This window comes from Argiope bruennichi, chromosome 8 (genome assembly GCF_947563725.1).
Source record: "Argiope bruennichi chromosome 8, qqArgBrue1.1, whole genome shotgun sequence".
NCBI classification, from domain to species: domain Eukaryota; kingdom Metazoa; phylum Arthropoda; class Arachnida; order Araneae; family Araneidae; genus Argiope; species Argiope bruennichi.
Window position 1 is genome coordinate 30,728,316 of NC_079158.1, and position 17,895 is coordinate 30,746,210.

At 28.0% G+C, this 17,895-nt stretch overlaps 2 protein-coding genes across 2 annotated transcripts in view; one reads left to right on the plus strand and one right to left on the minus strand.

Moving 5' to 3' along the window:
• Positions 1-10,908, minus strand: part of LOC129980942 (DNA-directed RNA polymerase I subunit RPA1-like) — a 47,096-nt gene extending 36,188 nt beyond the window's left edge. The window contains exons 1-4 of the mRNA XM_056091449.1: positions 10,741-10,908; positions 7,750-7,930; positions 6,085-6,212; positions 4,522-4,735 (exon numbers count right to left, since the gene is read on the minus strand). Coding sequence (XP_055947424.1) covers positions 4,522-4,735; positions 6,085-6,212; positions 7,750-7,909 — 502 coding nt within the window. The 5' untranslated portion in view covers positions 7,910-7,930; positions 10,741-10,908. The remainder of the gene's footprint in view (positions 1-4,521; positions 4,736-6,084; positions 6,213-7,749; positions 7,931-10,740) is intronic.
• A 6-nt stretch (positions 10,909-10,914) lies between these two features.
• On the plus strand, positions 10,915-17,662 carry LOC129980608 (actin-6-like). The gene is made up of 4 exons (XM_056090989.1): positions 10,915-10,938; positions 14,106-14,352; positions 15,508-15,729; positions 17,370-17,662. Exons 1-4 carry the CDS (start codon positions 10,915-10,917, stop codon positions 17,660-17,662), a joined length of 786 nt encoding a protein of 261 aa, XP_055946964.1.
• Positions 17,663-17,895: the final 233 nt, after the last annotated feature.

Genomic DNA, 17,895 nt, shown 5'->3' on the forward strand with positions numbered 1-17,895 from the left:
GTTCTCATAAATAGTGTAATGTCATCGAAAATATGCAAGGGTGCAAAATTTAAGCAAAATTTCACTCACAACAGAAAGTGAGTGAAAAATAATGGAATACAAAATTATCTTTTTACAAATAAAAAAAAAAGTGTTTATAAGTCAATTTAAGATTTTTATTGATGCATTAATTAATAAAAAGGAGAATAAAAAGTGTAACTAAAAAAATAAAAACACACACACAACATAATGATTTATAAAACCCCAGAGTGAATTTTTTTATGCAGTTATCAGAAATCACGAGTGAATAAAAGTATTTCTATTATATCATAAATTTATTTTCTAAAATAAAATAGAAAAAATACTGATGAATATCTGTTTCTAAATAAAGCTTTAAAGTTTATCTAACTTTTCTTTCAATTCATTCCTTTGATTCAAAAAAGCATATAGCAAAATATGAATTTTTGATACAAAAGTATAATTAATATGCAATTAAAAAAAAGGAAAAGTAGAACTAGCCTCTTAAGATAAATAAAACAAATTAGAAATGTACAATTCAAGTTCAGTTTTAATGCAAATAATTAAAAATTAATTTGGCTGATATGAAATCTTTAAAGAATGCAACTGTGACCATATACAACTGAAATTTAAGATACATTTTACAACTGTTCATTGTAAAATACTTGTATCTTAAGTTGAGAAAAAATCTTGTAGTTGAGAAAAAATTAAGCTATTGCAGTTTCCAGTTCAAATGTAACATTTTCAATATAAAAGTTAAAAAAAAAAAAAAGTTAGCATGCTATTTATTATGCTGTTGAAGTCATTAATCCACTGATGCATCTGATTAAAACTGATTTATTTTATTTACCCAATCAGAAATCAAAATAACATTTGTATTCTTAAGCATGTTATGCATGGATGAGAAAAATAAACTTTCAGCAACATATTATGTACTTGCTATATTTGTATCTCTATCTATAATGTAGAAAACAATACTATAAATAAACAGGTGTTAACAAATATATGGGTCATTTTCAAAATTCGGTGCCATTTGGAAATTGAAAAGACAAAAATAAAAATTTTTTTAATTAGTAAATTTTTTTTAATATTATTAAACAGACATTATTTCTGTATATTACTTGAATATTTTTGATACATTTTTTTCTTTTATATATTTTTAATTGATGTTTTTTTGGTCAGATATGATGAAAATTGTCATGTCTGTTACCGGACATTTTTCTTGTAATTTTTGTATTTAAGTTCAGTGTACAATAATGTAAAGCTATATTTAATATAAGTATAGAGTCATTTTACCCATATAATAAAGACTTTCGAATAAAAAAATATTTCTTTTGGTATTTTTATACTTTTGTTTGTCACGTCTGTTACTAATATAGAATTCTTACAAGGATTTTTTTAATATAAAATACTATAAAAAACAATTAATGCAAAATGTCTGTCTTTTTTATATATACTAGGCAGAGTCAATTAATATGTAACTCTAATTGTAGCAATATTATGTCACTTTAAACTTTTTAAGGAAAATTTTGAAATGGTAACAGACATGACACAAAGTAACAGACGTGACACTGAGTAACAGACATGACATAAATTCAGGAACCAAATTTTAATGTAAAGCTTGAAAGGTAGAATTAAGCTAAAATAGGTTTCTCTTTTAGTACATAACTTTTTACTATAAAATAAAAAAACAAATATGTATATATTATTTGAAATTCACAGATACAGAATTGGAACATGTGTACACATTTTATTTTTTAGTATTTTCTTGAGTTACAATGCTATTTATTCATCATCATATTTGGAGAGATCCACATCAAACATCAAATATTGTAATTGGCGAAAAGAGCATCCAGTTAGATTTGAATTTGGAAGTTTCATTACAATATCCTCTGCTTCAATATTATATTCTTTATCATCCTCTCAAAAGAACTTTGCATGATTCCTGACTTTTTAAAAATATTTAACTGTAAAATTGTTGTCCTGGATGTCAATTATTTCTGAAACGAAATATTTTATCGATCGTTTACCCTCCAATTTTACAAGTACGAAGCTTCCTTCTTGAATATCTTGTTGAAAATTGTTGGATAAAGGAGAAGAAAAAGATTTACAATTATTTTCTGCGTTATTTATTGTCATGGCTGTGCTTTCTTGTTCATTTTCTTTTAATGCAAATACCTTAACTGTAAAACAGTCACAGACATTTTTCTGTCTGCAGAAACAGCTTAAATCCCTAAAAAACATTGAGTCGTTCCCAAAAGAAAAAATTTGATGTACGCTCATCGTTCCTTTTAAAACCGGAATATCAGATGGAATTATTTTTTTAAACATTTCTACATCTGTTTCACAGATATAATGAAGCTAAATGTTTGTTTTATTTATTAAAACATTAAACAGAGTTTTTGCATCGGGTATATCTGTCCCCTGTGCAACTATTTTGTCAGCAGCTCTCTTAATGGCTCCCCCTATTACATCAGCAGCATCCTTGCTGTGACCAGCCTCAAAAAAAAGACCATGATCCATACTTATAACCATTATTTGCTATATACTCATTCAAAAGGAAGAAATTTTTCTTCTGCTGATATTGCATGGTAGGGCCATCAGAAAAAAAGTGGATAATTTCAACTTCGGGGGAAATTCTCTTAAGCTCGTTGAATATTGGCTGAAGGTGAGCCCAAATTGCTGCAGGACCATGGAGGTAACATTCGGAAATTGTGCAGAACGAAATTGGTTCATGCTGGTTTCTTAGATATAAAACGTCAGTATGCAGATTTGCCTGCTTTCTCGATCCTCCGAAATGAAATGCCTGCACTTCTGTAGCATGTTTGCACACGTAATTTTCAGAAATAAAGTTTAATAAAGCAAATGATTTGATAACATTGCAAACATTAATCAATTCAGTAAATACAATGTGATAATAAAAAAACAATGAAGATAAAAGAAAAAATGAAAACTGTAACAAATATGAGCTTTTAAAAAGTAAGAACTTACATTTATTCCCTTCCCCCCCCCCCTTAAAAAATTCTTCCTAGAATATCAACTAAAATTTAAACAAAACAAACCCAAAAATTGAACCATATTTCAAATCTTGAAACATGTCAAGTCTGTTACCAAGATTGTCATGTCTGTTACTATATAGAGTAACAGACATGACATTTCAAAGTACAAAAATTAAGGAAACTAAATAATTCCATAAAAACATGAAAATAAATTTTAATTAAAATTAAAAACCTAAAAATCTAAATTAATCAGTTGAATAAATTAATAAATAAATATATTTTATACAAAATATTAAGGTAACAGACATGACATGCAATAAAAATACTTAACACAAAAAGGCTTCAGCTTCTTCAATCAAACATCAAACATTCAAGATGGCTGCTTGCATTTCTTTATTAGAACATGTTTCACTGGTATACAAGTGTTGTCATTTCAAAATTTCAATCTTGTTGCTTAAAATGTTGAAAATATTGTATGGTAACAGACATGACTTAATGTCTGGACAGCTGTGTTTAATTGGTAAAAATCATCTATTCTTCTTAAAAGGTTATTAAAACCTTCTTTATAACATAATTAAAAGTATATTTCACAATAAAAAATATGTCAGAATAAAAATTTTAATTTTTGGAAAGTAATGCAGCAAAAAACATTGAGTTTTATGATTTGGACAGCTGAATATTTGTTTCCTCTCAACTTCTTTATTAGAAAAAAAAAAAAAAAATCAGATGAATTATTTTAATTTTATCGTTTATCCACTGGAAATTGCCTGATAAAAAGCATGGTAAAAAGAAAAATCATTTAAACTTTATAACATCTTGTAAAAAAAATGTGTTTCACATGGACAACAAATGGCACCGAATTTTGAAAATGGCCCATATGACAAAACAATTATATAAGGAAATTAATCATATTGTTGCATTGAATATGTATAAAGAGAATTGAAGATTCGGCAATGTTAAAACAACACGAGGGGTAATACATTAGTTTCATACATACATGGAAATATTTGAATACATATATTAACATAAAATATGGATTTTTTTTCCATGACAAAGATAAAGAATATTGTTTCCCTCTTTTCACAGACAGTGCAAATACTACACTTGTAGAATTTCCCTAACCTAACAGAGTCTCGCAGAAGCTTGTAGGTTTTATTATCCATTCCCTTGTTCTTTTGAACTAAAAATGTTTAATGGACAGACTGATTATTATTATTATTATCAGGGCAGGTAGACAATAACTTCTTTGTGGCCTAAAATTATTTTTAAATCAAATAATACAAAAAGTGAGAAAGCAAATTCTTCTCTTAAGATCTCAATTTTAACTGTGAAAAATAATTTATCTTTCTGAACAAATATATACATATTAATTTTAGATATAATTTTAAATAACTAGCTTCAAAAATATAGCCTGAAATAAGCATTCGTTCTTTCTTTTATCCCCCCTCCCCCTGAACAAATCAAACAAACATAAACCAAATAAAACAACAAAAACCATGAGATTCAAACTTATAAAATTACATACTATTCACAGCATCATTAAACTTCTTTTCCAGTTTTGAAATTATGACTTGAACATCTGATGACACAGTGCTTAAATCTTCTGATACAACTTCTTGAAGATCTTGAACAGTGCTTACTAGTCCATAATCCAAACTCTGCAGCTGGAACAGAGTCAAATGCAATGCAACAGGAGGAGCCAAGAGTTTGTTACAAGAAAAACAGGTTCCCCTCAAAAGCTGAAAAAATTATCATTTCTCAGACTGAATTGTAAAACAAAATTCAAAGAGACATATTAAACAGTAATCATATTAAAATTCAGAAACAAATCTGAATAATGGGTAAAAAAAAAGTTCTGAATAAGTAAAATCTTCTGAATTTTCATCCAAGCAGCTTAACTGGCTTTTTAAAATTCCATGTCCATATAAAAATAATAGATATCCTTCTATTTTCATAAAATTTTACAAATAAAATATTAAGATATCTAGAAATAAATGATATGCCAAGATAATGCAATTTCTACACCTTAAAAGCTTATTCTCCATATTTTAAATTATTCGACCAATTTAATAAATCACTTGAAGAACTTCAAAAAGGAAATCTTATAGCAAATAACAAGAAAAAAAAATTAGTCTTACTTTTCTACAGAAATGTTAAACTGAAAAGCATTAATGAAAAGCTTCAAATTATTATTCACAAGAACAATCTATTTAAATATGTTATATAAATCAAATGCTAATTCAGCAAGATTTTGCATTTGAATCTATTATATAAATCTAGTTAAAATTATTCTGCACTATGCAGAGTTAAAATCTCTAATTTTCAATATATTTTCATTCTAACTCTATAAGTATTGAGGTTTTTTTAGGATATACTTTTCAAATCTATATGAAAATATTAAAATAAAATGTTCCTTGATTAATTTTTTTTTTGATTAAAATAAACATGAAATCAACTGGTTACTTAAAAATACATTTAAAAAAATAAAGAAAAACCTTAATGAAGATATATTTATACTATTTTTAGAGCCAAGCAAAAATCTTTGCAATAAAAAAAAAAGCTAGATATTTACCTGACATTTTTAATTCAATTATGCAACAAAAATCAAACACTGATTGTTAGAACATTAATGCTTATTTGCAAAATAAACTATTCTTTATACAGAAAGAAATGTATATATATATATATATATTATTAGTACAAGATATTATATGATATCTGTTGTTCAAAATTCTGAATGCTGGATAATAAATATCGTGATGATATCATAAAAATTTCACGAATCATTTAGTGCTAATAGCGTGTGTGTGCAGAAAACCAGAAGTATAAATTCATAAAATTTGTACCCAAGTTTACATATCAGTTCAAAAGTTGATTGAAAAGATATGCTGCAAATATAAACTCTGACATTTTTTTAAAAATAAAATATAGAAGAATGAAATTTAAAACTCAAAAGTTCTTAAACCTTTAATAAAGAAATTGTACTGTATAAATACTAGTTTCGATTTAAATAAAATGATTAAATGAAGGATCTGCACAATATTAGATTATATATACAAACAGAATTAGATTGACTATACAAATTTACCTGATACAAATAATGGAAGAAAAATGGATTGTACACTGTAACTGGAAGACTTATATGACCTGAATGACCAGCACAAAACATGTCACCAAGTCCACAAGTCTGGCACACATCATCTCTGTCATTAGGACCTACAAAGTACAAAAATGTGGGACTCATGTTATCCATTTAAAAGAACATATACTTAAAATTGATATAATAACCAACTTACATGAAAAAAAAATGAATATATCTCATTTATATAATTTATATCTACACAGTTTTAAATTCAAATCATATAAAGGATTAATTTGATCTGTAATATATTTCTTCCCTTTACTTCTCATAGTAGCAAATTTTCTTTGACCTTAGATAAATAAATACTATGATATAAATTTATCATTTTTTAAGCATACAAAATACTATTAAAAATCACTTCTATCTTTCAAGCCTTATTTATAAAAAAAAAAAAAACACTTTTCTGTAAAATTTTACTTATAAAATCATGACAAATAATTTTAAAGTATTATCCACTATTAATATCAATACTATCGACTTTGCTAGCAAATTAAGAAAATACATTACGAGTTTCTTTATACAAAATAGTAAATTTGGTATAACTTGGAAGTAGAAAACAAGCCATATGCTGAGATAGAGAAAACTGGTTAAGGCTGCTAAATAGAAAAACTAGTACTGATTTGACTCATTTTTATATAGGATACACAAGGTTTAAAAAACCCACTTTGAATTAAACTAATGCTAATGTGTTCTTGCTGTAGAGCTGTCTTATTTCTGTTCAATTTATCTGAAATGAATGCCAATAGTTAATATGATTTTTTTTCATCATTTTGATTACTTGATAAAAATTTTCAAGTTTACAAATTTTTGAAATGCATAAGCATTAGCCATTTATTAAATAACAAGATTTTATGTCATATTTTCAAGTAGCGTTATACCAACATCTCATAATTTATTTAACTTGAAAAATTCAAATTCAATAATTTCAGATTTAAATATAGGGGATTTTTCCTACTGGTGTTTAAAGAAATGAAAACTCATTATTACTGAAATATTTTATTTACAGTGTTTGACGTTTTATTTTTGTATCAAGCTATAAAAATGTCATCTTTCCTACTAATAGATTTGAATAAATATAAGGCATGAGAATTAGCAATCATAGTTCAAAAATTACTTCTTGATTGAGGAAAGTCAGCTTTCTTCTTTAAAGTATTCATGGAAATCTTATTACTGAATATGTATAAAAATTTGGATAACTCTTTGGACATATTCTTTTTCCTTGTGCTTAACCAATCAAATTCTATAATGTATTGAGAAATGTGTAATCTCCCTTCATATTCTTTAGCATTCAAAGGATATTTGCAAAATATATTACTTGTTTTTTAAAAATTATCATAATTATTAATTCCATATTATGATAAGAAATATTTTTAGATTTAATTCCTAAAAAAATTTGGACAACAAATATATAATAAAAATGAAATTGAAAACATTTTTTTATAATTACATAGAATATAATGTAAGAATCAAGATAATCTGGCATACTTTCATTAGCATTATATATTAAAGACTTTTTGGAATTTGTCGAAATAAATTTTTTATTAAACACAAAATAAATATTAATTAACATTTTACCAAAAAAAAAAAAAATTGATTAGAAAAAAAATTTACCTAGCCGAAGATCATAGAGTCCACCGGTGGCAGCATGGTCAAGGCAATCCAAAATTTCTACATTTGTAATTTCTAAGACACTAACTTTTTTAATATCTTCAGTAGATAAAATACCAAATGATAGACCTTTTATAGTTTTAAAAGTGACGTTGTCATCCATTCTCTAATTTATATAATCTCTCTAGGGGAAAAAAAATCATAATTTCATTGAAAAATATAACTTTTACTCCAAATACATTATTATTTTGAATATAATTCAAATAAATCAAAATACATGCATTATGAAAATGAATTTAAAAATTAAGGATTTAATTTTATACCTAAATTCTTGCTACACAGGACTATTTAAAAAGCTAATTCTAATGAAACTGTTTTGAAGTAGGCAAGTAGAATAAAAGCTGACTAATTAAATACCAAATATATGCATATTTAAAAAAAAATAATGAAGCATTAAAAACAGATTAAATTTAATAGTTCAAATAAATTAAGATAGTTGCTATCTTTTCATTGATTGATAATGTTGAAATTTTTGGCAGTTATAAATCACTTGGCATTATCAGGTACTGCTGATAATGTCAATTAAATGAAACTGCAAACATTAGCAAGCCTATCAAAGCCTCTATTTTCATACATTTTCTGTTAACAGTCACTTTCAACTTATTGATTATAGGTAATCTCGAGCTTTAAATAATATCTTTCAGGTATCTCTATAAAAAGAAATCCACAGGAATAAATTATAACAAGTATAAATTTAATATATCTTTGTTGACTTAATTATACATTAATTACAGGTATAGTTTATTGGATCATAATTAATGAAATATTATTTTAAAAGTGTCCTATATATATATATATATATATATATTAATTCTGGATTTAATGAATTTATCTAAAATACACTACATATATCTAAATTATACTAAAATAAATATCTGAAAAACTAATTTCAAAATTTTCCTATCAGAAATATAAAGATTATAATATATATATATATATATATATATAACCTAATAATACAGAAATGAACAAGATCACATTAACAAAATATTTCTGTATTGCCAAATTTCAGACAAAACATTATTATTTCATGACTAATATGCAACATAAACACATTAGATGAAAATTCAAAAACTCAGATTCTTTGAACTATTTAGTTAAGGAATCTGAAAGTTGCAAATTTCATGCTTTTTTGATATTTTTTAATCTTTAAGCAGACGGAATTCAAGAACTATTTGTATTTGTTCAATTTTTTTATGGCATTTAACCAAACATAACATAATCAAATAGCTTAACATTCATGAAGTTTTAAAAGTGAAGCAACTTCACATAGAAAATAGATTTTTAAAAAGTTTTTAATTCAATTGAAAATAAAAAAAGGAAAGATGTTAATTTATGGATGATAGCATTAAGATATGAAAGGCTGAATATCTGAATATGATGACATTTATCTGAGAAGAGCCTACCATTACAAGTAATGAGACATTAACAAGAAAAACTGTTGAATGCAGATTAAAATAATTTAATTTTTTAAAATCATTCATGGTGAGAATGACACTGCATATGTGTGTAAGGATTCACAAAGAGATATACTTAATCAGTTGAAAAATAAGTTTATGTCAGAAATAGGGTTCGACGGTTTTTCTAAGTTAATTTGTCACATTTGAAAACTGGTTTTTAAAGTAAGAAAACTGGTTTCCAGAAACACCTAAATATTCCAAATTCTTCAAAAAAAAATGAAATAAATAAATAAAAATTATAGGTTGGTACCGATTTGTCTAGCAGCTGAGAGCTTAAGGCGACGAGCTGCGAATTTATTAACAAATAAAGGTATATTTAAATTTCTGTTAAATGAACTAAAAAATTTGAACACTCAAATAAGTTTGAAATTATTATATGCTTTAGAAGAACGAATTCTAAAAAGAAGACAAGTAGAATCAGCAACTCTTTTGCTGTATTTGCAAAATCCACAAAACATTTCTAGTTCAGCGAAGAAATCTAATGTACTTTCTTTAGTTTCAAAAACTGAAATTATTCAGTTATCTAGAAAGATATTGTCTAGAATATTTCCAAATTCTTATGTGGTAACCGATTCTGATGAACAACAAATTGTCGAAACTACTCATCAGAGTAAAGCTTTTTTAAAAGAAGCCATGGAAAAATCAATTCATAAGTTTCTTGAAGACCCTGAAGAAAAACTTACAAATCCAAAGACACTAAAAGTTGAATTTTTATTATTTGAGAAGCGAATAAAAGAACAAAATATTTGATGCCATGAAAACTTAAAATAAGCTCAGTAGTTAATGAACGAGTATTTTCAATTTCAGGTAATATTGTGTCCAAATTTTTCTTCTCCATTTTCTAGTAATGAAATTATATAACCTAAATTATGGTAGTCAGATTCTGGCATATGATCAACAATTAAGTAAAATTATAAACAATATCTGTTGATACTTTTCAAATAAGACAATTCTCTGACAGGTATAAATGACAAATACAATTACTGAAATTCAGATTTTACATCTATGAATTGAAGACCATCTTTACTACACATAGATTTTGTATTTTCATATCACTGCCACTTTCAGAATTAGAAGGATGATTTTGCATACCCAGTTACTAACAGCAAGAAATACAAATTCTCGTGTGTTTTGGGAGGCCATTTTAACAAACTATTTACTCATCAGATTTATTCTTTGTACTAAATTATTAAGTTCGGGTAATTTTCATCAATCTTAACAGATCATGTACGAACAAACGTAATATTTTATTATTTTTACTACCATAGCATGCACGCAGCCAAATATACAAGGGAAAAAGCTGAAGGACTATTCATTATACATATTACTTCTAGCTATTAAAAAGTTAAAAGGCAAATTTAATAAACAGACCTAATGAAAATATTAGCTAATTATCAAATTTATAATTTGATACAATTTTGTAACCTTAGCTAAATTACTAATAATACAAAATCACAAATTTCCCATGACTTACCAAGAATAAAATGAAGCCAATTTATATCTATTCATTGACTAATAAACGAAACTACGAACCGAAAATAAGTTATCAGAACTTACAGCTACATTAAAAGGGAAGAGAGTAACACACAGAGAAAAAAAATCTCCTTCACTGCAGCCGCACGTGGACTGTTGTTTATTTCAGTCAAATATGGAAAAACCGGGAAAAGTCGAAGTAAAAGTGCTTTTCATTTATAGATTGAAATGCTAGAGTTGCATAATCCATGATTTTTTGAATAACAAATAATTTCGCTACTGTTATTTTTAAATATTTGTTCCAAATATCTGTTATTTCAATCATATTATTAATTAAAAATTATTAGTTAGTATTAAATATAAAATGTAATTAATTGTAATGAATACTTAATTTACTATTTTAAGTAACGTGTGATTGAATTAATTTATCTATTTCAGCTTACTTCTTAAATTTGATTTTTTTTTTCAAACCGGATTCTTTATTGGAGAAAACCATTTTCTGAAAAAATTTGAATTAAATATATAGTATGTCATTTCTTTAAAATGTTTACTTTAGTTCTCTATTCTACTAATAGATGACGCCAGCAGCAAACAGAATATATGCAATCAAAGTCATGTCACAAGCAATTAAAAATGATCTTTATGGAATAATGTATCATTAAATACGCATATCGGAAAATAAAGGTCACTCCCATGAAGTGGAGAGGTGACTTCGCACTTTCTAGTGAAGCTTCACACTTTCCAGTGAAATCACGGCTCCGATAAATTTCAGTGATATGCAATTCAATGATACGATAATTCCAAATAACCGGTCCTTTCACTTCAGTGGGTAAGGGACTTTCCCTATGAATGATTGAAGTCTTATTCGAGAGCTTTCATTGGACAGATTGTATCAATTGTTACTTTCTATCGCGATTCAAGACCTGTAATCGGAATTTTACCAGTAAGATCGTATCAAGGATTTGAATCACACCCCTCTTTGAAAAGTATTGATCACTTGTATTTATAACTTTTTAATACTGCTTACGTAATAACCGCTCGTAAAATATTCGTTCATCTCTTTGAAATGCATCTTTTAGTAGCAATAAAAGAAAAAATATATTTGAATTCAATTTATTTTTACCAACATCCCTTTAATTAACATGAAGACTATCGGAATGATCTTGTAATTTTAACCATAATCAGAAGAGAAGACATGAACTAGCAACTTTCCAAATTTCCGAAGTGGTGACGATTCGACATCAGATTTGACAGGCACTAGCTCACCAGCCGACATACACAGGTAATCTTTGATAAAATCGGGTTTAGAATCTGGGATCTAGTATTTTTGAATGTCAGATATTTTATTCTAATCGAGTCAAATTGTTCTTTAACAGTGAAAAATACCTGACAGCTATTTTGTCCAAAACAGGCATCTAAGTTAGCACCTGAATATGGATAAACGGGCGAGAGGTTTAAAAGACGTTTTTTCATATTTAAATTTTTTTTAAAAAGCTATTAATTTTAAAGAAAAAGTTTAAATAAAAAGTTATAAATATTAGATGAACTTTTCTTATTATAAAAATGAGTGTGTGTGTTGATGCTCTATAGACTGGACTGGCTCTCATATATTTAGTGGAAGAAAAGTACAGTACGGGGAGATTTCTTTTTAATAAATTTTAAATAATCTAAAAAATAATTAAGCACAATTTTGAATGATTTTTAGTGATAACTTCAGAAAATATTTTTGCACACAAATAAATTTTACACTGTTTCATAATTTAAAGAAATTGTATTTTTAATGATACCAATTCAATAGTCATGCGAATTTTTTCTGAATTTTGAAATTTTTAGGAATAATTATTTTTGTCTGATTTCCAAAAATAAAATACATTATTGCCTTGAAATTCAACTGTTTTCACTATTTCATCAAGTATTTGATCTTTGGATTTTCTTCCATTGTTGTAAACTAACGAAGAAGGATTCTGTTTAATGTCTTTGAATTTTTCAAAACAAATGAAAAAGTATTTACCATACCACGAAAGTTTAAAGATAGTTGAACCAGACATTTGCACTTTTAACACTACTATGAGACTGGTCAAAATTAAAAATTAACGTACAGAATGGACGGAATTTAGGTAAGACAATTAAAATTATATAGTTTTAATGGCAGACAATCTGGTTGAATCAAGGACATGAAATTATATCGAAACGATTTATTTGGAATAAAATATAGGAAATATTCTCTGTGAACCAGCTAGTCACCAGGACAATTAGTCTAATAAAGATGAAAGTCTGTTGTGTGTACATTAGACGCTCTACAGGCAAGATTGTTTGATTTACAACTATATATTCCTAGGATATGAAAATATATTCCTAGGAAGGTGAGAGATTTTTGAAGTTTCAATTAATTAAAAATTAGGCTGAGTTTAATGTTTTTGCACTATAAATTGCAGAAATATTATAGCACAAAAATAAATTTTATACTGCTTCAAAATAAAAAAAAATTATGTTTGTAATGGTCCCAATTTAATAATTATGCAACATGTTCATGAAATTTGGCAATTTTTAAAACACTTTTTCTTTCTTAATTTCTAACAATATCACATAATTGCCTTGAAATTCAAATTGTTTCCGCTGTTTCATTAAATATTTAATCGAGTAATTTTCTTCCATTGTTGAAAGCTAAGGAAAAAGGGTTCTGCTTAAGCAAACACGTTATTCGAAAAATGTAACTAACAGTACGTATTAAATAATACTGGATACCGGTTGCAATTAATCGAATAAAAGCAATATTGTATAAAACTATTCTAAATGATTATAATTTAGTGTAAAAATTTACCTTATTTACATTAATAAATTAGTACTTACGTTATTAAATCAAAAAAAAAAAAAAACAATCGAAGAAAATCAATAGGAACAAAATAAAATATACCTAGGTTTCGAAATTAAGTTTTGCAAATTTGTTTTTGGATAGCGAAGAACGACAAACTACACATAAATATGCTGAGATGACAAATGTCATAGGATACCTCCAAATAACGTGTTGAACCTCCTTTTGCCCGGAGAGGTGTAGAATCTCGACGTGGTATGGATTTGACAAACCTTTGGAAGTCCTCTGCATAAAAATTGAGCCATGCTGCCACTATAGATGTCCATAATTGCAAAACTGTTGCCCTTGCAAGATTTTGTACACGAACTGACCTCCCAATTACATTCCAGAAATATTTGATGGGACTCATGTTGGGTGATCTAGGTGGCCAAATCATTCGCTGGAATTCGTACAGAATGTTCTTCAAATAAATCGCGAGCAATTGAATCTCTGTGGCAATATTTCAGATCAATAACATTCTTAACATTGTAATTAAACAAAAATCACTTTTACAGATTTTGTTCGATAAATTCGGTTGCCAGGGAGCATTCGTAGCCATACAAGCTACCCTGGCTCTCTATACTGGAGGTCGGACAACAGGCATTGCCCTAGATTCTGGAGACGGAGTCAGCCACACCGTCGCCGTGGATGAAGGTTATGTCATTCACCATGCCATTTCTCGACTGGAAAATGCCGGACGGGCACTTACCGATTACCTTCTGGCATTGCTTACAGAGAGAGGATATTACTTTACATCAACAGGTAACGTTCTACTAAGGATTATTGTAGATATTGGGATTAAAGGTAGATACTATCGGTTCTTCGTTATTCTCAATGTCTATGACATGATAGATCTATAACTATATTCTAGTGATTACTGGGCAAATGTAGAAATCTATAACATTTCAAATGAATCTTTATGAAACAAAAACTGTATTCAGAAGCGATTTTTTTAAACAAAAATCTTCTGCTGTCCAAGACGGTGGTCGTTTTGCGAAATTAGGAAAGTGTGGCGATACGATAGTATTATTATCTTAAGTTGAACCAATTTTACCAATGAAGGGTTAAAGAACATAATAAGAAAAACAGTTGAAAATAGTAATTAATAAATGAGTATGCTAGATGTTGAATTCTAACTTCGAATTTATTTATTCAGATACTCCTCTTCATTCTCTGAATTTATAGAAACGGCGAAATGGTATTTAGAGTCAGTCAGCAAAACCTCTAATGTCAAGCCAGTTTGAAAGCTTGTGTGGCCCTCCCGCCAACTTCCGCCTACAGTGACACAGAGCGGAACATTTTCTGTTTCAGAGTATACATTTTGAATCCTTTCTTTTCCAATGATTAGACCCAACAATTGCCATAGACATATAGTTTAGTCTACAAGATTATTAGAGAATTTTAATTATCTATTTCATTGTGTTTTTAAATTCTCGTGTTTACATGCACAAGAATGTAGAGTCAATAAGTGTTCGTCCTTCCGACGTATTTGGTTCAAAATTTAACACGCATTCAATAATAAATTTGAACACCAAATGTTACCCAAAAAGCTCTTGAATTATTATGTTCACATACTTACGAATAGAAATACAGATTTTTCTTCGACGAATAGTGTCCTAATATTGATAGAAATCTTCAAATTTGACTACATACCATGCACGAGGACTAGATCATAAATTTCTTTGCTCCAGCTCAATGCATTTTTGAGTAATCGTGTTCACGGATAGACAAAAGTATTCCAAAAATGTGTTTTTACGACTAAGAAAACTTGAAATTCGAAGATGCCTCAAAATCTGGAAGTCGAATGACTTGTAGTGCAATCGAATTGCCAAAAATGATTCGTCAATCAAAATTTGTTTATATATCTGGACGAACAAGTTGTTTCAGAATTGCAGTCGAACACATTTTTTTTTCCAGTTGAAATTGAAATTGTTCGAGATATAAAAGAGAAGCCGTGTTTCATCAGCAAAGATTTTGTGGCGGATATGAGAGCATGCGCCAAGAGCCCTACTTCATACGACAGGATGTACAAGTTGCCGGATGGACAAGTGCTCACAGTACGATCTGAGAGGTTCCGATGCCCTGAGGTGCTTTTAAGACCATCATTCCTTAATCTCGATGGGCCGGGATTTCAGGTGATTTAAGTCCGTTAATAGATTGTTCGAAATTAATGAATGACAGAAATATTTTAATTACACTGAACTCTCTTACACTGCGCCAAGATATAATGTGAATTCGTATAAAGCGAAAGAAAAATTACGACTATAACTCATTGAAAGTGAAAATAAAACAATTCCTTATATAATCTGAATTGTTTTTTTAGAAAAATTAATGAATGCTCTAATTTGCTCTTGATATAAGAACAATGGAACTGACCTATAATATTTGCAGTTTTACATTTTAGAGATATGCAGAATATATTCCTCACCCTATGTAAGAGTTAGCTGTTCACCAAAAATGTCTTTTTTAAATGAAAATTTGCATTAATAGAGATTTTAAATTCCTCTTAATTCGTCTAATTTAGTAAGAATGAAAAAAAACGTTCGATTAATTATATTTTGTATAATTAGCAATTTTTGTTAGATTTTAAGTGAAAGTGTACAAATGTATTTTACTCACTGATTTCACATTTTGGGAGGATTGATTATTTTCTATTCATAGAACTCTGAGCAGCAAAATAAAAACACAATGTTGCTCTTTCCTCTGAAGAACATTGATTATTAACTTTAAAAAATGTTGCATAGAAAAATGATTGACTATACGGCTTTATAAAGTATTGTGGTACTTCTTTTTTCGAGTTTAAAATTTTCAATAAATTTTTCATTAGGCCTATGAGTCAGAAATGGTTGCTAAGTTCATATAAAACAGTTTTAAATAAGTAAAATACAAAACTCTCCTAAGTATAAAAAATTCATTTTTTAACCACTGTTAATAGTTTTTGTACACACTATGAAGGAAAGTGATGATAGTTAACATTTTTAACATTCAGAACTAAGAATAATCAGCGGTTATTTTAAATTTGAGCTTTGTTGAATTCAGAAAAACTCTTAAATGTTATTTCATTTATAACTTTCTCCTTAAACCTTCACCCTCTCTTCCCCCAATATAAATTTTTACATTTCAACCTGACTGTAACACAAAATATTTCAAAATTTTCTCTGATTTATTCCATTTGCATGAAGATAACAATTTTAGTCTCAAGAGTAAGTTAAAAGTATAATTAATTTTCTATACATAATAAATAAATAAATTTTAGAGAAAGTGTAAGTGTGATTTTATTTTTAATCCTGCTTGATTTGTCATATCCTGCCAAATCCAAGTGTTAATGTCATAATTAAGGCGAATTTCGGTCATTTCTATTTGTCAAATAAATTTGCAAACCTGATTTAGAGGTTTGACGTAACTCCAGGATTTTCGGTCAGAAAAAAATCAGGAAAATCTCAAGCAACCGATCCAAAAGTATGAGCAATTCGTTATCAAATTGCTTTTGCCATCCAATTTTTGAATAATTCTGATTAAAGGCAACATCTGAGAATAGACCCCACAACCCTCTTTCTCCTATTCATGTTTCACAGTCTTGCACAGATGATATAAAAAAAAAGGCTTTAAATTGAAAAAAAATGAGTGACTCCCAAAGTCAAAGTGGCCGAATCACCAAAATCAGATATTTAAAGTCGCGAGCCATAATTTAAGACATCTTGAGAAACTATTGCTTAAATCTGTTGTCAAATCCGATTTCACGCTCAACTTTAGACAATCAATTCCGTTCACCTACGGATCACTATACGATTCAATCATGAAGTGCGACGTGGATATTCGTCGAGACATTCTGGAGAATGTTCTCCTCTCAGGTGGGAACACCCTATTTCCTGGAATAGCTGGCCGACTCCAGAATGAACTGCAGGACATGTGTTCCAGTCGAGTTCGGGTCTGGGCTCCAGCGGAGAGGAGGTATGCTGTTTGGTTGGGAAGTTCCATCTTGGGTTCATTGTCCACTTTCAAGGAGATCTGCATCACCAAGTCAGAGTACGAGGATTACGGACCAAAGATTGTGCACAGAAAATGTTTTTAAGCATCGGAATTATGCGTGTTTTCTTTCATTATACTTCATTTGCAATAAATATACACAGAATGAACTTTAATGTATCTCATGTGTTGATGTTAATGTCTGTGCACAAGTTTGATTAGTGATAATATTATATCTTTTATACTTATTAATTTTGTCACATTTTAACATAATGCTTTTTCAGTAGAATCATTATCAAGTGATAATGATTCCCGGTATCTAAAGTAATAAATGACATT